Source organism: Chiloscyllium plagiosum, unplaced genomic scaffold (genome assembly GCF_037043375.1).
Source record: "Chiloscyllium plagiosum isolate Xiang-an unplaced genomic scaffold, Cpla_swu_hap1 HiC_scaffold_5, whole genome shotgun sequence".
In the NCBI taxonomy this organism is placed as follows: domain Eukaryota; kingdom Metazoa; phylum Chordata; class Chondrichthyes; order Orectolobiformes; family Hemiscylliidae; genus Chiloscyllium; species Chiloscyllium plagiosum.
Genome location: NW_028270143.1, coordinates 58,502,920 through 58,530,499, shown reverse-complemented (window position 1 = coordinate 58,530,499; position 27,580 = coordinate 58,502,920). Strand labels below are relative to the sequence as shown.

Here is a 27,580-nt window from a genome sequence, read left to right as displayed (position 1 = left end):
CATAGACGTTCCCTTTGTTATAGTTAGCAGTTGCATGTTGCCAATGGCACGATGCATGTTGTGTTCTTTTGCATGGTGCTACCAAATCAGTGGCATGATGCTTTTATTTCTTTTGGAGTTTAGCTCTTTATTTGGTCCTGGCAAAGTTTACTTTTGTTTCAGAAAGGTGAACAATGATGTCAGAGAATGATAATTATTATGATAAATATCTAGCTACATCTGAATATTAGTCCATTTTAAGTGATAACAGATGTATCTGTAGAGGCTACCAGCTATCGTCAATAAACTCACAAACAAAGTAGAATGAATTATGCTGAAGCCTTGAATCATAATGAAGTTCAAATTACCTGAAAGCAGCCATCGAGATTCATTGGGGCTCTGTTGTTCATACTGGTAAGCAGCTCCATTAAATTTCTAGCAACTTCTTTTTAGTTTATGTATGGCTGGGTATGGATATTTTTAAGTTGGAACTGCTTCAAGCATTTTGGGACATTTTATCCTCTTCTCAAACGGACGTTTGTTGTGCTATGACAGAATTAACTCACTTCTTAACAAGGCTGTTCTAGTACAGGTGTAACACTGACACTCATCTGATGTGATGGAACCTCACCTAGCTATGTCTTGTCCATGAAAGAGCAGAATAAATTTGAGTAAAACAATTACCACCTTACCAGTCGTTTTACTGACGTTATCCAATTTACAATTTACAAGTAAGTTACTCACCAATGCTTAGATTGTGTTTCATCAGAAAAAGTAGACTTACAATCTTAATTTCGACATTGAATGAATGAATGGATTAATTAATTATTTTTTTTTTTATCACATAAATCTTGAAGATATAGTGAAAAGTGTTTTGTCACAACAATCTGGTGCCATTTTGAGCCACAAAAAGAATAAAAATACATAACTTAAATAAGAGTACATCTTCTGTTCAACTTGGGCCTCACACATGGCTCCAGGACTTCTGCAAGTTCTCTGGAAGGCATTTCAGACTGCTCCAGGAACATTAATGCTGACACCAATGCACTCTACTACTGTCTGACACCACCAAGAGTCCAGGCTGCAAACCTACTGCCACCAGAGTCTCTGCTCTGGGTACCAACACTGCCAAGAGTCCAGGCCCCAGGCCTACTGCAGCCAGGAGTCCCTGCTCCAGGCACTGCTGCCATCAAGAGTCCAGGTACTCGGCTTAATGTGGCCAAGAATCCAGGCTCTGGGCACCACCACCATTGCTAGGAGTCCCGATCTACACTGCCAATGCTATAGCTACCGTCTCACCGACACTGTTCTGGCCTCGAAGATGAACAGAGAAAAGTAAAAGAAGAAGACATAAAATACATAGAGAAAAGCATTCTGCTGGCCTGGAATGCAACGAGCCTAAACATTACTAACCATGTTGGTGCCACCTTTTTTATTTTTAAATAATGCAAACATTTAGAGGAAAATAGAGCAGCTGCTGTCGATGTTAAATTTGCATTTGACTGAGTATGGAACCAAGAAAGTCAACGCAGGACAAAGGAAATCTTCACTGACTGGAGTTATAGCCGATGCAGAGGTCTCTGGTCATTGGGATATCATCATGACAGGAATTGATCAAGATATTTGAGTGTCATAGGGTGTGATGCAGGCAGAAGAGTTCCAAAAGAGATTATTCAAACTGTAGAATTTTGAATCAACTTTCGGCTTAGTGGTAGGCATCAGAATGTTTGTGAGTAAATCATTGTCAAATTTGCAGATGAAGGCATTCAACAATTGTGAGTGAAGTAAGGCAGGAAATATGCGAGATTTGGAAGATACAATCTCCCTGAACTAATGCACCTGAGGAAATTGATTATAATTAGAGTATAATGTTAGCTAACATTATTTTGACGTGCCCTTGTTTAGGGAAAGTAGAAAATACACTGATTCTTCCTTTGGGGTGAAATAGGTTAGATAGAATACATGTGTAAGTGGTAGAGGCCTTTAAAAGACATTTGGACAATTAATTGATAGGAAAAGTTTCGAGGGATATGGACCAAACACAGGTAAATGGTACTTGGAAGATTTGAAACATGTATTTTCATTTTATGCTTTTAGTGCAGTGATATGTTCTTGTAGGATGTGAAAAATTAGGGAGATTTCAGTGTTCTGGATGATTATGTCTGTGTTTGGATGTGAATGTTGGATCTCACGAATTGGTTGAAGTGGCATTTAGAGGCAGTGAGGAATTTACAGGATCCAGAGAGTGTGATGGATGGCAGTTTCATGAAGGTAGAAAAACGGTTAGGTCGATGGGTTATCACGAGGCAAAGTAGGAGAGGTAGGCACGTAGTGCAGGAGTCTCCTGTGGTTATTCCCATCTCAAAGCGATATATTGTTTTGGATAATATTGGAGATGATGGCCTCTCAGGGGCATTGACAGCCAGGTTTCTGGTACCAAGACTGGCTGAACTGTAATGAGGGGTCTGTCATTTCCAATGATTGGTTGTGATAGGGGACTATCTAGTCAGGAGCATAGACAGACGTTTCTGTGGCTAACAGTGAGATATCAGAATGGCGCTCTGGTGCCAGGGTCGAAGAGGATGTTGCCTGACCTGCTCTGTTTTTCCACTGCCACACTTTTCGACTCTGACTCTCCAGCGTCTGTAGACCGCACTTCCTCCTGGTGCCAGGAGGGATGTCTCGGAGAGGTGCAGAATATTTTCAAGGGGAGAGTGGCAAGTGTAAGGTCATTGTACACGTTAGTTCCAGTGACCTGGAAAGAGAAAGGGATGAGGTTCTACAGAGAAAATATAGGAAATTAGGTAGGAGGTCCTCAAGTGTAGCAATATCGATATGCAAGTCATCATCTTTTGGATTGCTTAGCAAAATTAGTGTTTGTTCTGTTAAGGTTGTGTCCTTTTTGTGCTTTTTAAAATTGTGTACTGAAATGAGAAAGAATTGTTTTAAAACCAGCATTTAGAAGATTGTTGCATGTTTGTAAAAACAAATAACCTTCCACTTATTGGCAAACACTGTATAAACTACTGTTTGAACAAGTAGTAATTGAAGTGGTTGCAGATGACTTAAAACCGAGGGGTACAAATCCAACTGTGTGGTAATCAGAACTTGATTGGTCTATGGACTAGGGACTAGTTATCAATGATGAAAGGCTTTTGCTAGCCAATAATCATTCTCAGATAATTGTGAACAGTGTGCAGTTAGGAACACAATAGAGAGGAGTGTTTTGATCTCCATCAGCACAGGCACTTTCCCTGCAGTCAAACCTTATTTTAAACTTAATAAGAGCAGTAAGAGTGGAATGTTTCACAACAAGCACTCAACAAGCTGTAATTCCAAGTATCAAGAGTGGAAACAAACTTTAAATTTTATTTCTGTGTACAAGAATTGTATTAATGTAAAATTACTAATGAAAATATAGATGCTGGAAGAACTGCACACCTTTGTGGATAAAACCAATCCCACACAAAGCAAAAGCTCTACACTAAAACACTGTAGAAAACTATACTTTGTGTTCCTTCAACAGTGCTTTGTACTTCATGCAGTTTAGGAAGAATGTAAAGTTCTGAATGATATGAAAGCATGAATAACATGGCATTTGCATAGTACTTCTTTCACCAGTCAACATTTAAATAACTTTATCAGAATTTGAATTCCATCGCTATTGTAATTAGAAAATGTGGTAGCTAATTTTGTTGCAACAAACTACCACAAAATGCAATGCCATAATGACCAGGTAGTGTATTTTAATATTGACTAAAGGTTACATATTGGCCCTAACATTAACTGATTAAGCCCCTGGTTTGCCTTACCAAAACGTAAAACCTCACAATTATCTAAATTAAACTCCATCTGCCATTCCTCGGCCATTGGCCCATCTGATCAATGTCCCATTATACTCTGAGATAACCTTCTTTACTGTCCACTACACCACCAATATTGGTGTCATCCACAAACTTATTAACGATATCTTGTTTATTCATATCCAAGTCATGACGAAAAGCAGAGACCCAGATGACCCTTGCAGCACATCATTACACACAGGCCTCCACTCCAAAATATTTCCCTCTACCACCACCCTCTGTTTCTTACCTACAAGCCAATTTTGTATCCATGCAAAAATTGCTCCCCATGGATTCCATGTGATCTGACCTTGCTGACCATACAGAACCTTGTCGAACTACTTGCTGAAGTTCATATAGATAATGTCTACCATTATGACTTAATTAATCTTGTCACTCCTTCAGAAAGTTCAAGCAAGTTAGTGAGACACGGATTCTCATGCACAATGCCATGTTGATTATCCCCGATCAGTCCTTGCTTTTCCACACCACTGACATCAGGCTCACCAGTCTATCCTTCCCTGGCTTCTCTTTACCGCCTTTCTTAAATAGTGGCACCACATTAGCCAACCTCCAGTCTTCCAGTACCTCACCTCCTGGTGCTATATGTTAATGAAAGCAGAAATAGGAGGATAGGACAGATGAATGTGTGGCTGAGGAGTTGGTACAGTGAGCAGGGATTCACATTTTGGATCTTTGAGATCCCTTCTGCGGTGGAGGTGAGCTGCATAAGAGGGACAATTGCATCTGAATTGGAAGAGGACCAAAATCCTGTTGGGGAGATTTGCTAGTGCTACTTGTGAGACTTTAAACCAGTAAGGTGTGGAGGTGGTTGGGGGGGATTGGGTTGGGTGTTGGGTTGGGGGGGGTGAGGGTTACCCAAATACACAGTGTGAAAACAGTAAGTCTGAGGCTAGTACAGTAGAGAAGAGGAGCAAGTTGAATAGTCAAGGCAGACAAGAGCAAGGCAGAGAAGGAGGAAAGACTGATAAATTGAACTGCATTTATTTTAATGCAAGAGGCCTGACATGTAAGGCAGATGATCTCAGGGCATGGTTGGGAAGCGTGACTCAGGGAGAAGCAGACTGGCAGATTCCTGATGAAGAGCTCATGCTCAAAACGTCGACTCTCCTACTCCTTGGATGCTGTCTGACCGGCTGTGCTTTTCCAGCATCACACTTTTCAATGATAGATGCTATAGAAAGGATGGGGGTGGGGTGGGGAGTGGGGTAAGAGAGGAGGAGAAGTGGCATTTTTGGTTAAGGAGAACGATATGGCTATACTTAGGATATTCCTGGGAGAAGGTCCAGTGAAATTATATGGGTGGAACTGAGAAATAGGAAGAGGATGATCACCTTATTAGGATTGTACTATAGGCCCCCAATTGTCAACGGAAATTAAAAAGAATAAGGAGACCTTAGACATCTGTAAGAATAATAAGGGTTATAATGATGGGGGATTTTAACTTTTCAAACATAGACAGGGACTGCCATAGCTTTGATGGAGGGGAATTTATTAAATGTGTCCAAGAAAATTTTCTTATTCAGTACATGGATGTACCTGCTAGAGAAAGAGCAAAATTGACCTTTTCTTGGGAAATAAGGCAGGGCAAGTGACTGAGGTGTCAATGGGGGAACAGTTTGGGGCCAATGATCATAATTCTATTTGTTATAAACTAGTTATGGAAAAGGATACACTTGATTTAAAAGTTAATGTTCTAAATTGGAGTGAGGCAAATTTTGACAAGAACTTTCAAAGTTGTTTGGGAGTGACTATTTGTGGGTAAAGAGACAGTTGGAAAGTGGGCGGCCTTTAAAAATGAGATGTGGAGAGTTCAGAGACAGTACGTTGCTGTTAGTGCGAAGCTCAAGGCTGGTAGGTGTAGGGAATGCTGGATGACTTGGGAAATTGAGGCTTTGGTCAAGAAAACGGAAGAGGTATATGGAAGGTATAGATTACTGAGATTGAGTGAATCCCTGGAGGAGTACAAGGGCAGTAAGAGTATACTTAAGAGGGAAATCAGGAGGGCAAATATGGGACATGAGAATCTTTGGCAAATAGGATACGGAGACTCCAAAGATTCTACAAATGCATTAAGGAAAGAAAGAGTGATGAGGGAAAAAAATAGGGCCCCTTACAAGGCTGTCTGTGTGTGGAACCACAGGAGATGGGTGAGGTACCAAACGAGTATTTTGTCTCAGTATTTTCTGTGGAGAAGGCTATGGAAGCTAACGAACTTGGGGAAATAAATAGTGATAACTTGAAAAGTGTCAATATTACAGAAGAGGGGAGGCGATGACCTGGTGCTATAATCTCTGGACTGTTAATTCAGAGACCCAGATAATGTTCTGGGGATCCGGGTTCAAATCCAGCCATGGCAGGTGGTGGAATTTGAGTTCAATAAGAATATCTAGAATTAAGAATCTAACGATGACTATGAAACCATTGCTGATTGTCAGAAAAACCTGTCTGGTTCACTCATGTTCTTCAGGGAAGGAAACTGCCATTCTTACCTGTTCTGGCCTACATGTAACTCCTGACCTACACAATGCATAATTTTCTGCAGTGTTTTAATGCAGAGCTTTTTCTCTGTTTCAGTGAGATTGGTTTTATTCACACAGGTGTGCATTTCTTCCAGTGTCTATGTTTTCATTAGTAGTTTTTCATTAATACAATTCTTGTGCACAGAAATAAAATTTAAAAAGTTTGTTACCACTCTTGATACTTGGAATTATAGTATGTTGAGTGCTTGTTGTGAAACATTCTGCTCTTATTGTGTAACTTTAAAATAAGTTTTGACTGCGGAGAATGGAGAAACAGTGCCTGTGCTGATGGAGATCAAAACACTCCTCTCTATTTTATTCCTAACCCCACATAGTTCATACTTACCTGAGAATGGTTATTGGCTGGCAAAACCTTTTATCATTGATAACTAGTCACTAGTCCATAGATCAGTTAAGTTCTTGTTGCCACCCAGTTGCATTTGTACCCCTCAGTTTTAAGTCATCTGCAACCACTTCTTTTACTGCTTGTCCAAACAGTTGTTAAAACAGTGCTTGCCAATAAGTGGCAGGTTACATGTTTTTACAAACATGCAACAATCCTTTAAATGTTGATTTTAAACCAGTTCTTTCTCATTTCAGTACACAATTTTAAAAAGCACAAAAAAGGCACAATCTTAACAGAACAAGCACTGATTATGCTAAGCAATCCAATAGATGATGACTCACATCAACACCTTTTTAGTTGAGAAATTTTCTTCCGAACATCTCTTTTGTATTCACCAGATCAACTCTCAACCTCTTTTCTATGACACATTTGTGAAGCAGATATTGTCTCAGAGTAGATGATTATCGGCATGGGATTCTATATGCGCAATTTTCCCAATTCCCCTTACATGTAGGAGTTCCTTTAAAATGGGCAGCACAGTGGCTCAGTGGTTAGCACTGCAGCCTCACAGCATCTGGGTCCCAGGTTTGATTCTAGCTTTGGGTGACTGTCTGTGTGGAGTTTGCACATTCTCCCTGTATCTGTGTGGGTTTCCTCCCACAGTCCAAAGATGTGCAGGTCAGGTGAATTGGCCATGCTAAATTGCCCATAGTGTTATGTGCATTAGTCAGAGGGAAATGGGTCTGGGTGGGTTTCTCTTCGGAGGGTCGGTGTGGACTGGTTGGGCTGCAGGGCTTGTTTCCACACTGTAGAGAATCTAATCTAAAATGTTTGATAGCCATTCTTGCCACCTCTCCCATACCAAAGTGATTTTAACCATTAAATGGTATTTATCATTTATTCCCATTAAAAAATAGTAAATCCCACAGTACTTGAAATACTACTGGGAAGACTAGCATGTAAGGTGACTAACTTCATTCCTTCTAGGTCACCCAGGTCTGGAAATATGAGTGCACGCAATTCTAAACTTAATTTCTTCAATATTGTCTTTCCTTTCTGCAGCACTGCAGCCTCACAGCATCTGGGTCCCAGGTTTGATTCTAGCTTTGGGTGACTGTCTGTGTGGAGTTTGCACATTCTCCCTGTATCTGTGTGGGTTTCCTCCCACAGTCCAAAGATGTGCAGGTCAGGTGAATTGGCCATGCTAAATTGCCCATAGTGTTATGTGCATTAGTCAGAGGGAAATGGGTCTGGGTGGGTTTCTCTTCGGAGGGTCGGTGTGGACTGGTTGGGCTGCAGGGCTTGTTTCCACACTGTAGAGAATCTAATCTAAAATGTTTGATAGCCATTCTTGCCACCTCTCCCATACCAAAGTGATTTTAACCATTAAATGGTATTTATCATTTATTCCCATTAAAAAATAGTAAATCCCACAGTACTTGAAATACTACTGGGAAGACTAGCATGTAAGGTGACTAACTTCATTCCTTCTAGGTCACCCAGGTCTGGAAATATGAGTGCACGCAATTCTAAACTTAATTTCTTCAATATTGTCTTTCCTTTCTGCACTTCACTAATGATGGTATATTTTAATATGGTGCTCAATTCTAATTGATCACATCATATATTTAGCCGACTTTATATGCATAACAAATTTAATTAACAAATTAAGTTTCTCAATTCACTGGTAGCAGAATCTTCCTTTTCTGAAGATCTGACCTGATTTGTTGGGATCCGATGAACATTCTTCAAGTAAAACTGTTGATTCAGCGGTATTCCCAACTTAATCTGTCTGCTGGCTACCAAATATATTTTAAACCTGACTTTAAATTCCTTTATAATTTTGTCTTTCAAAAGTTTTTCAAATGACTCAGATCTTCCCGCAGAAAATCAACAACATGCCTTTTAAGTTTTTGTACTCTGAGTTCCAATAAAATGGTGGTGAATCTCCTTTCAACTGAGTACAAACAACATTTAGTTGGACAGACCTATCTGAACAATACCCAATACTGGATATATCATTTAGCCTGTAGACACACTTACTTAGCCATCATAATTTTCATCCTTTGGAGATTTAATCGTTTTGACATTTGGCATCAAATGGCTTACATTTCCATGAGTGTCTTACTATAAGTGTCAAATAGATCCTCAAAATTACTTGTAATGCTGCTGGGGAGTCTACTTTCACTTCCTGATAGTTCAATTGTTCTTCAAATCCACAAGCCATAAGTCTGGTTTTAGCTTTATTTGTGCCATAAATCTCTGTCTGTAGGACACTGCTGGCTTTAACTGGCACCTCTGTACATATAATAAACACTGTTCAAATGTCAAGTTCCTTTTGTTTTGCCTCCTTTACCAATTTAACTTGTAACTCATTGGTAGACACTAGAGCTTCTCTATCATAAAGACTCCTACGTTTTGTGGTGCCCTCATGTTCATTGATCTTTGCTCTTATTTGAATTATTACTGCTTAATCTGTTCGTTTATCCTGCAAAAGGCATCCTTGCACAAATTTCTGATTTTATCTTTGGACTATCATCAGTATTAGGCTCACAATCTGAATTTATGCTGTATTTCCTGGCTTTCCTTATTTTTACTTCCATGCATTTGATATCCTGCTCCTTATCATGCACTTTCAGCCAGTTTTGTATTTATCTGCTGTTTTTCCTGCCCTTTCTACTTTAGTGGCTTCCCTCTGTCCAGTATTCTTTTCTGGTATATGAGATAAAAATTATTTAAATTATGTTATCAGTTTTGAAGCTTACATTATTTTATGAAGCGAGACGTGTGAATGTGGGTTAATGCTTTGAAGGAATTTTCAAAACAAGGTCATGAAGCCATCTTTAAACAGTGACCTAAATCGGATGTAATGGTGTTACAGTTAAATAAAGGTAATTACGAGGGCATGAGAGAGGAACTGACGAAAATAGACTGGAAACAGAGCCTAGCAGGGAAGACAGTAGAGCAAAAAAGGCAGGAGTTTGTGGGTAAAATTGAGGACACTGTACAGAGGTTCATCCCCAAGAAGAGAAAGATTATCCGGGGAGGGATTAGACAGCCATGGCTGACAAAGGAAGTCAGGAAATCTATCAAAGAAAAAGAGAGATCCTATAAAGTGGCCAAGAGCACTGGGAAATCAGAAGATTGGGAAGGCTACAAAAACAAACAGAGGATAACAAAGAGAGAAATAAGGAAGGAGAGGATCAAATATGAAGGTAGGCTAGCCAGTAATATTAGAAATGATAGTAAAAGTTTCTTTCAATACATAAGAAACAAATGACAGGCAAAAGTAGACATTGGGCCACTTCAAACTGATGCTGGAAGCCTAGTGATAGGAGATAAGGAAATAGCAGGAGAACTTAATAAGTACTTTGCATCAGTCTTCACATGACTGTGTGAAGACATGAGTAATATCCCAACAATTAAAGGGAGTCAGGGGGATGAGTTGAATATGGTTGCCATTACAAAAGAGAAAGTGCTTGAAAAGCTAAAAGGTCTTAAAATTGATAAATCTCCTGGCCCCGATGGGCTGCATCCTAGAGTTCTGAGGGAGGTGGCTGAGGAAATAGCGGAGGCGTTGGTTGAGATCTTTCAAAAGTCACTGGAGTCAGGGAAAGTCCCGGATGATTGGAAGATCGCTGTTGTAACCCCCTTGTTCAAGAAAGGATCAAGACAAAAGATGGAAAATTATAGGCCAATTAGCCTAACCTCGGTTGTTGGTAAAATTCTAGAATCCATCATTAAGGATGAGGTTTCTAAATTCTTGGAAGAGCAGGGTCGGATTAGAACAAGTCAACATGGATTTAGTAAAGGGAGGTCGTGCCTGACAAACCTGTTGGAGTTCTTTGAAGAGGTGACAAGTAGGTTAGACCGGGGAAACCCAATGGATGTGGTCTACCAAGACTTCCAAAAGGCCTTTGATAAGGTGCCACACGGGAGGCTGCTGAGCAAGGTGAGGGCCCATGGTGTTTGAGGTGAACTACTGGTATGGATAGAGGATTGGCTGTCTGACAGAAGGCAGAGAGTTGAGATAAAAAGTTCTTTTTCGGAATGGCAGCCGGTGACAAGTGGTGTCCCGCAGGGTTCAGTGTTGGGGCCGCAGCTGTTCACATTATATATTAATGATCTGGATGAAGGGATTGGGGGCATTCTAGCGAAGTTTGCTGATGATACAAAGTTAGGTGGACAGGCAGGTAGTACTGAGGAAGTGGGGAGGCTGCAGAAGGATCTAGACAGTTTGGAAGAGTGGTCCAGGAAATGGCTGATGGAATTCAATGTGAGCAAATGCGAGGTCTTGCACTTTGGAAAAAAGAATACAAGCATGGACTACTTTCTAAACGGTGAGAAAATTCGTAAAGCCAAAGTACAGAGGGATCTGGGAGTGCTAGTTGAGGATTCTCTAAAGGTAAACATGCAGGTTGAGTCCATGATTAAGAAAGCGAATGCAATGTTGTCAATTACCTCAAGAGGGTTGGAATATAAAAGCACAGTTGTGCTACTGAGACTTTATAAAGCTCTGGTTAAGCCCCTTTTGGAGTACTGTTTCCAGTTTGGTCCCCACACGTCAGGAAGGACATACTGGCACTGGAGCGTGTCCAGCGGAGATTCACACGGATGATCACTGGAATGGTAGGTCTAACATATGAGGAACGGCTGAGGATCCTGGGATTGTATTCATTGGAGTTTAGAAGATTAAGGGGAGATCTAATAGAAACTTACAAGATAATACATGGCTTGGAGAGGGTGGACGCTAGGAAATTGTTTCCGTTAGGCGAGGAGACTAGGACCCTTGGACACAGCCTTAGAATTAGAGGGGGTAAATTCAGAACAGAAATGCGGAGACATTTCTTCAGCCAGAGAGTGGTGGGCCTGTGGAATTCATTGCCGCAGAGTGCAGTGGAGGCTGGGACGCTAAATGTCTTCAAGGCAGAGATTGATAAATTCTTGATGTCACAAGGAATTAAGGGCTACGGGGAGAATGCGGGTAAGTGGAGTTGAAATGCCCATCAGCCATGATTGAATGGCGGAGTGGACTCGATGGGCCGAATGGCCTTACTTACGGTCTTATGGTCGAAATGCATCCATTCAAGAAGAAACGTAACTGTAAGTAACAGTTTGAGAAAACCGCTGGAGAGTTCATGACATAGGACATTTGTACTTTGGTCATGATGGCAGCCCTAATGTTGCCTTTAGTCAAAGCTTCACTGCAACACTTGGGACATCTGTTGGAAATGCTTGTGCTGCGATGGAAGCTGAGACATCAGCTATCAGATGATCTGTTATAGTTGGACTGGTGAGGTTAGGTGCCACTTCTATGCTGTGTATCAAGTGCTGCTGGACTCTGCCTTGCCGCTTGACATTCTGTCAAGCTTCCCAAAAAGACAAAATATTTAATTCTGCGTACAGATCAGCATTTTTTTGTTGGCTACTGACATCAAAATCCTTACTTGAGTCCTCTGCACCAGAATTCAAAGTGCCCTTTACCTTCCTGCAAGTTAACACCTGTGCCATCCTTGCCACCTGCTCTGGCTGCTGGCTGCTCATGCCTGGTGTCTCAGTGTACAGAACAACCTCGATTATCTGAATGACATGGACGGGGAGTACTTTGTTCAGATAGTCGAATGTTTGGATAATCGAATGTTCAGATAACAGTTTACCCAAGCATCGGGACCTTGAAATCTTGTTCGGATAATCCAAAATTTGGATAGTCGGCGTTCGGATAATCAAAGTTGCCCTGTACATAGGTGCTGGTTCTATACTGCCCTCTAAATTGTGCATTGACAGAGTACCTGAGTAATTGTGAGTATGAAATCATATTGTGATGCATCTTTCATCACCACTGCCATCACCAATTAGATTGTAGTGAATGCAACAAAGGTTTACTAGACTGATTCCTTGGATGACAGGACTGATGCATGGAGACAGTCTAGGTCAGTTAGGACTATATTCACTGAAGTTTTGAATAATAAGGGGGTATCTCACAGAAACCTATAAAATTCTAACAGGACTAGACAAGGTAAATGCAAGAAGGATGTTCCCAATGACCTAGGAGTCCAGAACCAGGGGATCGCAGTTTAATCATATTGGTAGGCTGTTTAGGATTGCAATTAGGAGAAACTTCTTAGCCCAGAGAGTGATGGGTCTGTCAAATTCTTTTCTGCAGAAAGCACTTGAGGCCAAAACATTGAATGTTTTCACCGAGGTATTAGAAATATTTCTTGAGGCTAAAGGAATAAGTATGAGGCAAAAGTAGAAACAGAGTACTGAGTGTATAATGACTTTATTGAATGGTTTGAAAAGCCGAATGACTCCTCCTGTTCCTATTTTCTATGTTTCTGTGTATTATATCCAGATTCCCCAGGCTTGAATCCTGGCAGTGGCATCCACTTCCACTGCCTTCTGAATATGTTTTTTGAAGGACCTCCTGATTTCCTGAGAATAACCATTCTTCTTCAGCACTCCCAGTGGAATATCTAATATCTAAAGGAGAAAAGCACAAAAAGGGACTTTTTTGTCATTTCACAGGATATGCATGTTACTGGTTAGGCCAGCATTTGTTGTTCAGCCCAAGAGAAGACAGTGGCAAACCATCTCATGAACTGCTGCAGCCAATGCTGTGTAGGTATTCCAATATATCTATAAAGAAGGGTTTTGACAAAGTGACAGTGAAGGTATTGCGATATAGTTATAAGTCAGGATTGTGTGTGGCTTGAAGAGGAATTTTCAGATGATGGTATTCTCATGCATTTGTTCACCTTGCCTTTCTGTATGATCGGGGGCAAGGGTTTGGTAGAAGCTACCAAAAGAGCCTTGGTGAATTATTTCAGCATATCTTGTAGATGGTACATATTCCTTCTATTGTGTCTTGGTGGCGGAGGGAGTAAAACCTTAAGATGATGGATGTACTGCCAATCAAGAGGTTTGCTTTGTCAACTGGTATCCAGAGGAGTCAAGCTACTTGAGTGGTTTTGGAGCTGTACTCATCCAGGCAAATGATGAGTGTTCCATCACACTCCTGATTTGTACCTTGTAAATGGTGACAGACTTTGGGGAGTGAGGAGGTGAGTTACTTGTGTTTGCATTCCCAACTTCTGACTTGCTGTTATAGACAGAATATTTACTTGGCTGATCCAGTTTAGTTTTTGGGTAATGGTAACTCCAGAGATTTTGAAAGTGTGGATTCAGCAATAATACATATGTAAAAAGGTGATGCGTAGATACCCTCTTGTCAGTGGTGGTCACTGCCTGGCAACTGTTTGATGTGAACAAGTAATGCCATTCATCAGCCCAAACCTTGATGCTGTCCAGATCTTGCTGCATGCATGGACTGCTTCAGTGTCTGATGCATTGATCATTGTGCAGACATCAGCAAAGAATCTCACTGTTGGTAGAGGTTTCCTCCTAATTCCCATCGACTTCACCATTACTAGGGGTCCCAGAGGACACAATTGATCAACTGTTATCTTAATGTTAAGAGCTGTCATTCTCTGCTAACCTTTTCATATCTGTTCCTTGTCCATGTTTAGACCAAGGCTGCAATAAGGTCAGAAGCTGAGTGGCCCTAACAGAACTCAAAATGAGTAGTCAGTGAGCAGGTTACTGTTGTGCAACAGTTGTTTGACAGCATACTTGATGATCCCTGCCATCACTTTGCTGAAGTTTAAAGTGAGACTAATTGGGCAGTAATTGGCTGAGACCTATCCTGTTTTCATGTGATGTGGAGGTGCAGTGTGGGACTGGAGTGGGCATACTTATGTGCATATACACATAAACATGCCACTGGTTCAAAATAAGTCTCTAAAATAAATTATCTTAATATAATTTGCACATTGTATGTCATAGGATATACATGTGCAATTTATCAACATTTTTGTGTAGATGTCTGTTACAGGCCTAGTGACCCCTCTTCAGAACTCAGAAACATCTGGAGAACACAGTCAGAACTTGTAGAGAAATTCAGGTACAGGTATCCCCCGCTTTTTGAACGTTCGCTTTACACCAATTCGCTTTTATGAAAGACCTACTTTAGTACCTGTTCTCGCTAATTGAAAGAGGATTTTCGCTTTTACGAAAAAGCGTGCACAGCAAGAATGGCACCGCCAAGCGCCTTCCCCAGGAACTACACTCAGTATCCCAGCACCAAGCTGCCATAGCTTTGAACTGTGCCTGTGAGCATCTGTGCTCTATCTCAATGTATTTTGTGCGTCTGTTAGCAAGATGTTTCAGACAACCGTGAGATGTTAATAGATTACCCTCTTCCTCTCTGTCCTACACCCCAGTCTCCTGTACCTCCCACCACCCCAACCTCTGACGGCCTTTTACTGTATGTTAGTGTTAGTTTATCTTTATGTGTTATTTGGTATGATTTGGTAGGTTTTTTTGGGTCTGGGAACGCTCAAACATTTTTCCCATATAAATGAATGGCAATTGCTTCTTCACTTTATGCCATTTCGGCTTGCGAATGGCGTCATAGGAACATTCTACTTTTGGATAGCGGGATACACCTGGACAGGAAGAGAAGCTGGAAGACAGAAAATTAGTAGGTAAATGTGGGAGGTTGAAACAAAAAAAGGCTAGAGAACAGACGAAAAAAGGAGATTAATGGTATATATTTCAATGCAAGGAGCCTGTTGAGGTGAGAATAAAAATGTAGATTTGGAGGTATGATGTAATAAATATTCTGAGTTCTGAGTGTTGTGAACTAGACTGAACTGTAAACAGATAATAATATTTAGAAGTATACAATGAAATGTACAATACAATTGCTGGGCAATTATTTACCCTTCGAGAGAAAAAGTTCCACTTCTACAGTCAAACAACTACTGTTGACGTTTTAGGTAAAATACCATGAATACAACAAAGGATTGTGCTCCAGACTGGCTAAGCTGGAAGTCAGAGAAAATGTAAGCAGATCAGTAAGAAGTAAGTTGAGCAAGGCTAAATGGAATATATTTTAATGGAAGGACGTTGAGGAAGAAGATAGATGAGCTGAAGACGTAGACATGTGGGATCATGGTATCATAGCTGTGACAGACTTGGGTGAAAGATGGAAAGTATTGGCTGTGCAACATTCCTGGTTATAGGATATTCAGACAAGATGGAGAGGGAAATATAAAGGGAGAGTGTGGTCACAATATTGATCAAAGAATCAATTGTAGCTGTCAGGTGGGATAATATCCTGGAAGGATCAATAAATGAAGCCAAATGCTTAGGGAAAAAAAATGAAGGAGCAGACATGCAGTTGGGTGTGTTCTATGAGTTTCCAAATATTCAGGGAGAGATAGAAGATGAAATATGTATTCAAATTTCAGAGTAGTGTAAGAATAATAATGCACTAATAGTAGGAGATTTTAACTGCCTATATATTGACTGGAGTAGTTCTAATGTGCAAGGCATGGAAGGAACAAAATACTTAAATTCTATCCAGAAGAACTTTTCTCACCTTAATGTCGAAATCCTAATAGGGAGGGGCAGAAATTCACAAATGAGCTCAGGTAGATGGAAGGTGTATCAGTCGGGTAAAATTGGAGATAGTGACTATAACTCAACTACATTTAGGATAATTATGGAGAACAATAAGGATAAGCTGGGAATAAAAATTCAAAACTGGGGAAAGATGAATTTTGCCAAGATCAAAGATGATTTAGCCCAATTCTTCTGGGAGCAGCAACTTGTTGATAAAACTATGTCAGAACAGTGAGAGACATTCGAGGAGGAAACAGCAAGAGTACTGGTTAAGTATGTTCCCATAAAGACAAAGGATGAAACCAAGCACAGAGAACCCTTGATGTCAAGCAACATAAAGATGAAGATTAAGAAAAAGAGCAAGGTTTATGGTAGATACCAAATGCTCAATATAACAGAATCCCTAGTGGAGTAGAAGAAGTGCAGGGGGGCAGCCGAGACATAAAATTAGGAAAGCGAGGAGAAAGCAATGAGTAAGCATTGGCAGGTGGAATAAAGGAAAGCCTCAGCAGTTTTTTTTTTAAATATGTAAAGAGCAACAGAGTAACTTAGGAAATAGTAGGACCTGTTGGGGACCCATTGCAATTATCTGTGTGTGAAACTAGAAGACATGGGCATGGTCCTGAATGAATGCTTTGCCTCAGTCTTAACATTCTCGCTAATGTTTTTCTCTCCAGCACGAACCTTCAAAATCTGTGTTTGGCAGTGAGTTCCTGAACTGTAAGGCAATACTGTGAATGGCATTGCTATGCTGATCACTGTATGCAGTTTAGAATGAATATTGATTAGTCTTCACTTTTATAACGGATGATGCAGCAATAGACATCAGGGTAGAGGACTGTGAAATGTTAGAGAAAGAGGAAATACTGGCATGATTATCAGTCTGAAAGTTGATAAATCTGCTGGCCTGGATAAGATGCATCCCAATCATTGCGGCAGGCAAGGGAGGAGATCTTGGGGGAGAGCTGTAAACTGCAGGAGGATATTAATGGATAGGTTAGATGGGCAGAGCAATGAAAAATGGAGTTCGGCTTGGAAAAGTGTGACGTAATGCAATTGGACAAGGCTAACAAGGTAAGGGATTACACTCTGAAAGGTAGGGCCTGGAAACTACTGAAGATCAGTGGGACTGATCATTTGGCCCTCTCTGCTTTATTGAAAGCAGCAAGCATCTGGATGTGATGCCTGATTCTTTGTACACCTCTTGCTCTGGTTTTGGACACTAGACATCAGAGACAGAATGATAGAGTGCAGGTCAGAAAGCGTATGCTGTATACCACCAGTGAGCTGTCCAATGTCAGTCACCAGATCTCACTGGAGGATGCAGTATATTTTGTATGGTGATTGATTGCACTGCTAATGGACTGCATGGATTCTTCCACTGTCCGTGATACTATGCACACTGCTATAGAGTCTCTGTCACATCTCCATGCACCTTGCACTGTACGTCCAGCATCTGCCATTTGGTGGATGACTTTGGAGACTCTTCACCTGGCCTTCAGCATAAAGGTCACTTCTAATATTTCTTCAAGTCTGAGAGGCCTGCATTATCTTAGTTTCCAACACTGGTCCTGTGACTGTAATGTGCTTACAACAGTGTGTAATCCCCAACAACTGGATTCGCACACACTCACCAAGGTGCATGTATCTGCGCTGGTGGTAGGTTTGGAGCAAGGATGTGATACTGCATCCTCTGAGATTTCCTTCTCCTTGGAGGTTAACATTAATCCCTTGGGGCTAATGATGCAGCCTGTACTGTTTTATCTGCGGATGAAACATACAAGGAGAATGAAAGGCACCATCATCATTTTAAGATGACTTCAGACAGACTCATTTTGTGAAGACACACACTAACACCTCTTTTTTTATAGATGGACCAAACCCATCAAATCTACATCCCTGCTATCTTCCCTAATTTCCTCTGTCTACCCAGTTCAGCAATATCTTTGAAGGAGAGAGCAATGCAGCCTTGACTCTGACCATCCCAGGTCTATCCTACAACCTCACCCTCCTGTGATGTGATTCCTCTGATCTGCTACTAATTCCAGCAGTTACCCTTCTAGAGGGCTGAAAGTTGCCAAGTTGGGTTGACCATCTCCTGTCCTAGTTATCTTTAAGGTGTTCTTTTGTTCTGTAAGTTAAAACAGACATTTTAATGAATGTACTGTGGAAAAATTATGCTTTCAGTTGTGTGGCTAACATATCTTTTGTTGTCAGTTATTATGTTTCAAGATCCTTGCTAACTAATGGGTTGCTGCTTTGGGCACTGGGAAAGCAACATGATGATGTCACATCTGACACACATAACACTCTTCCATGTAGATCCATCTGCAAAATGGTTGTACGTACAGCCCGGCAAATTGTAAGAAGTCGTGGAATCCTTTTACAGGATTGTAGCCATGTCCTGTCGACAACATCATAGCTACTCACTGTGTCTTTGCCCTCTGTCTAGGCTGCTTTGCTGTCAGCAGGCATTAGGATCATTCACCAATCACTGACAGCCTGAAGGAGCTCTGATGGGGAATCATGAGCAAACTGTGTGGTTGTCCTTGTTCTGGACCCTTCAACAGTTTGATTGCTATATAGTGGCCTTACGGTCTCTGTGGAAAGACATAATGAGTTAAAGAGGAGAATTTGACCTTTTTCAAAATACTTGTTATTCAGAAGGGCAATGGGACAGATGTTCTTTCCTCCCTGGCAAATGCCCTGAATGGTCACCTAAATTTAAAACCAAGCTCTTAATTGCTGCTACTCCAGTGGTTCATTGCAAGATTCTTTGTCCAAAATTTGGGTCAAGATGATTCATTTCTGTGTTGCTACCACCAGTCCTTGCCCAATGTGTTTAGATGGGCAGCTATGATTGACTTCCATTTCACAGCCCGTTCCCTCTCTCCCTGGATGACCTGTCCGGATATCCTAATTAGGTGCACTTGCCAACATTCACTTACCTAGTTGACTAGTTTCTTGTTGGCCGGCCATTAATTTAAATGCAAGACATTTTGGTTAGTGTCTTTAAGAGGTAAGTATGGGATTCGTTGAAAGATACACTTCTGGTTCATACTCCTGCTCCAACCATCTTCTCCCCATCTTGAAAAGTGTAAAATTCACCCATGGTAAGAACAAGCCTGACAGTTGTGAAAAAGTCATTAGAATTTACTTGGATTACAGCAAGAACTTAAATGAATAGGAGTTGGCCACAGAGTGACAGCATGGCCTTATTCAGACTAGGTCATGCCTAATAATCGAGGCAAAATCACTAATAAGACAGATATAAGATTAAGTGAGTGAACCAAAAAGTTTAACAACATTTTGGACGTAGGTTTGCTCGCTGAGCTGAAAGGTTCATTTCCAGATGTTTCGTTACCTTACTAGGTAATATCTTCAGTGGACCTCATACGAAGCAATGCTGAAAATTCCTGCTTTCTATTTATATGTTTGGTTTACTTTGGGTTGGTGATGTCATCTACCACCCCACTGAGAAAAGGAACAGGAAGTGACTTCACCACAGGAAATAACATCACCACCGGAAATGACATCACCAACCCAAAGAGACCCAAACATATAAGTAGAAAGCACTGAAGATGTTACCTAGTAAGGTAATGAAATGTCTGGAAATGAATCTTTCAGCTCAGCGAGCAAACCTAAGTCCAAAACCTCAATCTGAGCTACAAATCTTCTCAAAACCCGCTAGTTTAACAACTTATTATCCAAAAAGAACAAAAGAGAAGTACAGCACAAGAACAGACCCTTCGACCCTCCAAGTCTGTGCTAATCATCATACCCTAACTAAACTGAAAAGCAAACCTTCTACCCTTATTCCTCTATTCTCTCCCTATTTATGTAACCATCCAGCAGCCTCTTAAATGTCACCAATGCACCAACATATCTTTAAAAACGAAACATGTTTATGGACTCCATGCAAACAAATTTTATCTGCAACTTTCCCATTTGATTTCTGTGGAAAAATGTTTCAAACATCCCAATGTGATAGTGCCATACCACAAATATATTTTACAGAAATTTTCATACAATATGTTTTCATTTGGTTATCTCTTATACACATTTGAATAAGTGTGTAACTGTACATGAAACAATACATGGGAAATATTAATTTAAAGAGTAGTCTACTATTCCCCAGAGTTTCTTGTAGAAATTAGATGTTTCTAGGACCAATTATTTGAGGCTAATATTAACCTAATGCTGAATAGGTGCATCATATCAATAGCTAGTAACAAGAGCAGCTACATACTCTGTGACAATTGGCTTCCTTACCATCTACAAGACTCAAATCAGGAGCATAATGAAATGTTTACCACTTGCTTAGTTGGATACAGCTACAACAGTGTGCCATAAAAGCCAATGTCATCAACCTTACATGATTGCTGCCCCTATTGTGAACCTCTGTTCCCTCATTGCCTTGCTGGAGGACCTGCAGGATGCACGACAGCAACTGAACAGGGTTGGACCGAAGGGTCTGTTTCCATGCTGTACATTTCTATGACTCTATTATTCAGCAGAGTCCATGTCCTCCTTCATTCCACCTGTGATTAGGATGAGCAGTATTTTTATGGAAGTACAACTCCTCCAAGAATATATAAGTGCATTCAATCAAGGGATTATATTCATAATTTATGTCTGTTCATAAAAAGTCACCTGAAGTTTCATCTGAAAACCTATGTTTTTTAAAATGAGGATAATATAGCTCTCTGATGAATTAAGTTAAAATCACTTTTAACCCAAAATGATTATCCTCTGCCACAGAAATCATAACAGGCGAAAATGGGTACTGCAGATGCTGGAGATTAGAGTCAAAATTAGAGTAGTGCTGGAAAAGCCATCCCCGAGGCACCCAGTCTCATTCCTGATGAAGGGCTTTTGCCTGAAATGTCTATTTTCCTGCTCCTCGGATGCTGCCTGACCTCCTGTGCTTTTCCAGCACTACTCTTACTTGACAGAAATCACAACAGCCTAGGCTAATCTTCTTGAAACACCAGTTCAATTCCCATTATGGCAGCTGTGGATTTTAAATTCAGTTCATAAAATCTGGAATTAAAAAACAGTCTCTGTCGTTATAACCATTGTTGTTTGCCCGAGAAATCCATCATGATCACTCGTGTTCACTTGCCTTTTTAGGGGGAAATATGCCATCCTTATCTGATCTGGCACGCATATCTACAGTAATGTGATTGACTCTTAACTGCTCCCTGTAACAGCCTCACAAACCATTCAGTTCAGGGTCAGTTAGGAATGGCAACAAATGCTAGCTTTTCCAGTGATGCCCACATACCGTGAAAGAATAAAAGAAAAGATAGCTGGTGTGACCTTTTAAGAGTGAAGTGATTATTAAAATTTATCTAGTTATATATTTTTGTGCAGACGTTTGTTCATCAAATCTTTCCCTGCAACTACAGGGTTATTCAACAGCGCCATCCACACCAACTGTTAACACACGATCAACTATGTTGAATCCAACGCTCTCTACTAACAACATATTGAGAATGGCTCAAATGACAGATGTAAAGAAACGCAGAGCACCGCCTCCACCAACTGTTCCTCCAGAACACAGCAGCATAAAGATTGCCAATCCAAGTGTGCAAGAGGTAACAAGACAGTGCAACTGCTATGATACTAACAAAAATTTCATGTTTTTCCATTCATATCCTATACTAATTATGTTGATATAACATATGGTGAGTTCAAATAAAATCTCTGCTCATTCGGTTGGGAATTGATGACAAACCTGGAGCCTTCTTTTCCTTTGTTTGGTTCAGATGAATGGAAACAAAACTGAAATGAGGGAAAGTGTGAAAGGCTAAAAATAAATGAGGGAAGAGAGAATGAGTGATACATGTATGAATATGGGACAGAAATATGAACAGAAATGGAGCTGGAATGCCTGAAGTAGGTGGAGTCAAATGGACAGTTAGGACAAAGAGGAGATATCCAACTTCTGACCTTAGCTGAAACTTATGTAAAATGTTAGTGAGATCATGGCCTCTGCCATGACACTTCTTGAGATTGAACAGACAGTTGTTGGAGACTGTAAAAGTTCACACACGAGTAATGACCGATTGTGCGAGGTATTCGAAGATAGCTGGTAACCATGGAATTATATCCAAGCAACAAACCATTGTCATTAGGGGAAGGTTAAAAAAAATGAAGGTTATTTAAGAAAAGGGAGAGACAAAATAAAGCTCTCGATCATCTGTTCAGCAGTGACATTAATAACAAACTGGAGGAGAAATTTGCAGCTCAGTCTCTCAATTCTGGTGAGCGGAGTCGGAGTGGACGTTGCACATTGGAAGTTTAAACTCCTTGGACAATTCCCACATATGCCTATGTGTCTAGATCTTTGCCAGTCCTGACGTGCGTTGCTGACAATCTGGAGTCAGGAAGATGTGGGAGCAAATTTTTTTGATCCTAAAGAGTACAGGTTATTAAAAATTATAGGATTTTCTACAAATAAGACTGCAGTCAGTCTGACTAATAATTATAATGAGTAGTTACCATAATTTGGCATGCAAATACTGTAAAATTTTAGGTCAAAAGTAAAGACGTCACACCATTGTCTAAGCTATCATTTTTATGGCAAATATAAATATTTTTAAGGAAGAACGTCAGTAGAAATTAATTTCCTTCCTTAGTTCATAGCTTTTCTTAGTAATTCTATTGATGGTTGCATTGTTGGCACGAGTGGCAACTGTAAAATAAAAATTACAGTGATTTACAGGACTGATTCCAAATGACTGAGGAATTGCAAATGTTACACTCTTATTCAAAATAAGTCGAAGCGTAAGCCCAGCAACACCAGGCCAGTCAGTTTAAAATGATAATCTGGTGTAAAGTTGAGAACTACTTGGATAAAAATGGATAACCTGTCTGGATTTGTTAAAGACAAATTGCAATTAACAAACTTATTGTGTTTTTTAAAGACATTCAAAGAGAGTTGATAAATGTAATGCAGCTGATGTTGTGTACATATACCTCGAGATGGTATTTCATAAAGTGCCGGATGCATGAACACAAGGTTGCCTGAATGACAGATAAGAGAATAATGGTGAGCAGTTTTCTGACTGGATCAAGTCAGATAGTAGTAGACCTGGGATCAGCATGAAGATGACTGCTATTTTTGACATATATGAATAATGTAGACTTGGGTGTGCAAGGCACAATTTCAAACTTTGCAGATTATACTGTGAGGAGAGTAATAGTGTTCAAGAGGACATAAGCTGGAGGAATGGATGGATATGTGGCAAGGTATATACATGGTACATTTTGGTTCAAAAACCAAGTGGAGAAAATGTGAAGTATAGGATGTGACTCTAAAAAATGTGCATGAGCAGAGAGATTTAGGCTATATTTACACAATTCATAGAAGTGGCAAAATAGACAGGTTGAGAAATTGGTTGAAAGTCCACAGGATCTTGAGTTTTTTTAATATAAAGACACTGAGTACAAATGCTGGGAAATAATGACCAACTTAGATTAAAAAAAAGGCCTTAAATAGAATATTGTGTCCAGTTGTGGGATCTGAGTTTAAAAGGACCTGAAGACATTCCATGTGTTGCATAAAAGGTTACAAGAATGGTTCAAAGGATGATGGACTTCAGTTATGTATATTGATTAGAGAAGCAGATTTAAGAAGATAGGGTTGAAAACAGATTTGATAAAAGTGCTCATGAGGGGCTTGGCCAGTAAGCAGAGGGAGAAACCTGTTTCCATTAGTGGAAAATTCAAGAACAGAAGTTTACTTGGCTAGTTTGTAAAACAATCAAAGGAAGGTGGATAGGGTCTGGAATGTACTGCTTATCAATATGATGGAGTTAGATTTAATCATGACTTTCAAGAAAAATAGATAATTATCTGAAGAAAAAATATTGCAGGGTTGTTGGGCAAAAACTGGGGATTGGAAGTAACTAAGTTGCTGTTGGCTAGAGCTTGTTGGAGAGGGCATAGACAGAACTTGCCAAGTAACTTTCTTCTGTGCTATAACTATTCAATGTTTAAATATTTCTATGTTCAAGACATTATTAAGAATGAGCTTGTGGAGTACTTGGAAGTACTTGATCAAATAGGGCTGCTCACATTCTTTGAGGAAGTAACAAACAAGTTAGACAGGAGAACCAGTGGATGTGATCTATTTGAATTTCCTGAAGGCCTTTGACAAGGTGCCACACAGGAGGTTGCTAAATACGTTAGAGCCTATGGTGTTAGGGGCTAGGTATTGGCACAGATAGAAGACTGATTGATTGGCAGAAGGCAGAGGGTAGGGATAAAAGGATTTTTTTCAGGTTAGCAGCCGGTGACTAGTGAAGTTCCACAGGGGTCAGTGTTGAGTCCACAATTATTCACATTCTCCATTAACAATTGGACGAAGAAATTGAAGGCATTGTTGAGAGGTTTGCAGGTAACACACAGATAGATGGAGGGGCAGGAAGTATTGAGGAAGTGGGGAGGCTGCAGCAGGATTGGAACAGGCTAGGAGAGTGGGCAAGAAGTCACAGATGGAATACAGTATGGAAAATATGAAGTTATCTACTTTGATAGGAAGAGTAGAGGCATAGACTGTTTTCTTAATGGGGAAAGGTTTTGGAAACCTGAAGAGCAAAGGGAGTTAGGACTTCTAGTTTAGGATTATATTAAAGTAAATGTGCAGGTTCATTTGGCACTTAGGAAGGCAAATGCAATATTAGCAGTCATTTCAAACGGGATCGAATACAAGAGCAGAGATGTACTGCTGAGGCTGTATAGGTCTCAGATCAGACTGCATTTGCAATATTGTGTGATGAGATGTGCCTTTCAGAAGAAGCTGTTCCATCCTGTTTCTTTCAAAGAAGGATGTTGTAAATCTGATGATGAGATGTCTGCTGCATGGAAAATTATTTTTAAATTAGACAAAAGAAGCATGAATAGGTAGATTCGGGCTCACAAATACCTAGGGTTTTAGTTTTACTTTCAGTTGTTGAAGTTGGGAGTTTTGGAGTTGAAACTGATTGATACAGCTGCTACAAAAGTTTGAACTGTCTCTCTGCTGCAAGATTCATTGTTTCAGGTTTTCCTTATGAACTGGAGAAGATCGGAAGTGAGGGAGATCTGTTTTGCTGAATTTGCATTTACCAAGGGTGTGTTTGTGGGATGTTGCTATATTGGAACAGTTGATGATTAGCAGTTAAAAGAGATATTATTTTGTTAAGTGTCTCGATAAGGTTAAAGTTATGCCAATTCTTCTTTATTCTGTTTGTAGTTACTGTGGTGTAAGAATAAACTGTATTTTGTTTAAAGCCAAGTACTTTGGCCAAAGAAATCACATCTGGAATACCGTGCCTTATACTTGCCGTTAATTAAAAGTTAGAGTCTAAGCTATCTCCTTGAAATGCAATGAAGGTTTGATTTGGTCCATCACAATTGTGAGCAGTTTTGGACCCTGTGTTTCAGGAAGCGTGTTCTGGTGTTGGAGGGATCCAGAGAAGGTTTACAAGAATGATCCTTGGGTTGAAGGAATTGTCATATGAAGAGTTTAGAAGCCTAAGGGGGGGTTCTGATTGAATCTCACAGAATACTGAAAGGTCTGGACAGAGTGAACATGGAGAACATGATTCCAATAGTAGGAGAGATGAGCAGTCAAGTGCACAACCTCAGACTGAAGGGATGATACTTCGGAGCTGAAATGAGGAGGGATTTCTTCAACCAGAGGGTGATTAATCTGTGGAACTCATTGCCGCAAAAAGCTATGGAGGCCAAGTCAGTGAGTGTGTATTTAAGGCAGAATTAGGTAGGTTCTTAAGGTGATCAAAGGTTGTGGGGAGAAGGCAGAAAATTGGGTTTGAGAAACTTATTTGCCATGATTGAATGGTGGAACAGACCTGATGGGCTGAATGGCCATTTCTGCTCCTACATCTTCGGGTTAAAATACAAATTATGTCAGTCATGAATAAGTCAAGTTTAGACTTTTTGCACTAAATTTTGTTTGCACTTCTCCCATAGAGAAAATAGCATTTTAGAAAATGGTTAAACAAAAACTAAAAACAAGGAAATCAGTATTAGTTGAGAAATGGATTTGGGAAAATTGATGGGATTAAAGGCCAGTAAACACCCAGGAGCAGATCATCTACATCTCAGTGTATTTCAGGAAGTGATTCTGGAAATAGTGGATGCATTGGTGGTTACTTTTCAAGATTCTGTAGACTCTGGAACAGCTCCTGTGGATCGGAGAGGTGCTAATGTAATCCACTATTTAAAAAGAAGGTAGAGAGAAAATAGGGAATTTTAGACCAGTTAGTAAAGACATCAGGAATAGGAAAATGCTGGAATCCATTATAAAATATTTAATAGCTGAGCATTTTGAAAACAGTGATAGGATTGGGCTTGGTTGACATGGATTTACTTCTGACCACGCTTCACAAATCTACCAGAACTTTTCAAGAATATAACTTGTAGAGTTGATAAGGGGATGCCTATGGATATAGTTTGGACTACAGAAGACTTTTGATAGTTCTCACGGAAGGATAGTTTCCTCCAATACTATGTCTGAGATACAACAAGGGGACAAGCAGTATCGGACTTAGTAAAGTGTAATGAGCCAGATTTATTTTGTAACCTAATTGTTTGTGAGCATTTATCAAATAGTAACCACAGTGTCATCGAGTTTATTATCACATTTGAAAGTAAACAGCTGCTAGAGTTTTAGATCGAGGTAACATTAATTTTAATAAGATGAAACAGACTGTCCACAGTAATCTGAGAAAATCTGCTAATGGATAAAACAACGGAAGGATGGTGGAAGATGTTTAAATAAACATTTAACACAATATAAAACAAATTATACCACCGAACCAGTTTATACCCTGAGAGAGAAGAGCTCCATTTCACTGAAAAACCAACCATGACCAACTAAACAGACATGGGACAGCATAGAACTAAAAGAAAAAGGCATGCAAGAATGTAAAAAAACAGCCCTGATCCTGCCTAAATGGGAAAGATACAAAGACAAGCAAAGGGTCACAAAGTAGCTTGTAAGAGTTATTAAAAAGGCTGATGAAAGCAACTTGCAAGTGACATCAAAATTAATCAGAAGAAATGTTATAGTTACATAAAGGGAAAGTGGGTGGTCAGAAGCAATGTTGGACCAGTCTTTATTGGAAAGTGGACGTATTGTCAATGACAATAGGGATCTAGCAGATATGTTGAATAATTACTTTGTCTCAGTATTTAAAGTAGGAAAAGAGGATAGCTTGCCAGAAGTCCGAGGAAATTAATAGTGGATCAGGGACAGGGACTGAACAAAATTAACCGAAGTAAAACAACAGGAATAATGAAATTACTGGAATTAAAGAGCGAAAAATGGGACCTCATAGTTTCCATCAAGAATGTTAAAGGAAATAGTTAAAGGCGCACATTGTATATGC

The 27,580-nt window shown here is 40.0% G+C and overlaps 1 protein-coding gene across 11 annotated transcripts in view; it reads left to right on the top strand.

Annotated features, from left to right (window-relative positions):
• Nucleotides 1-27,580, top strand: part of cobl (cordon-bleu WH2 repeat protein) — a 374,039-nt gene that overhangs the window by 177,346 nt on the left and 169,113 nt on the right. For all 11 annotated transcript variants that reach the window (XM_043690114.2, XM_043690115.2, XM_043690116.2 and 8 more), the window contains one exon: nucleotides 21,587-21,775. In XM_043690114.2, the coding sequence (XP_043546049.2) occupies nucleotides 21,587-21,775 (189 nt within the window). The remainder of the gene's footprint in view (nucleotides 1-21,586; nucleotides 21,776-27,580) is intronic.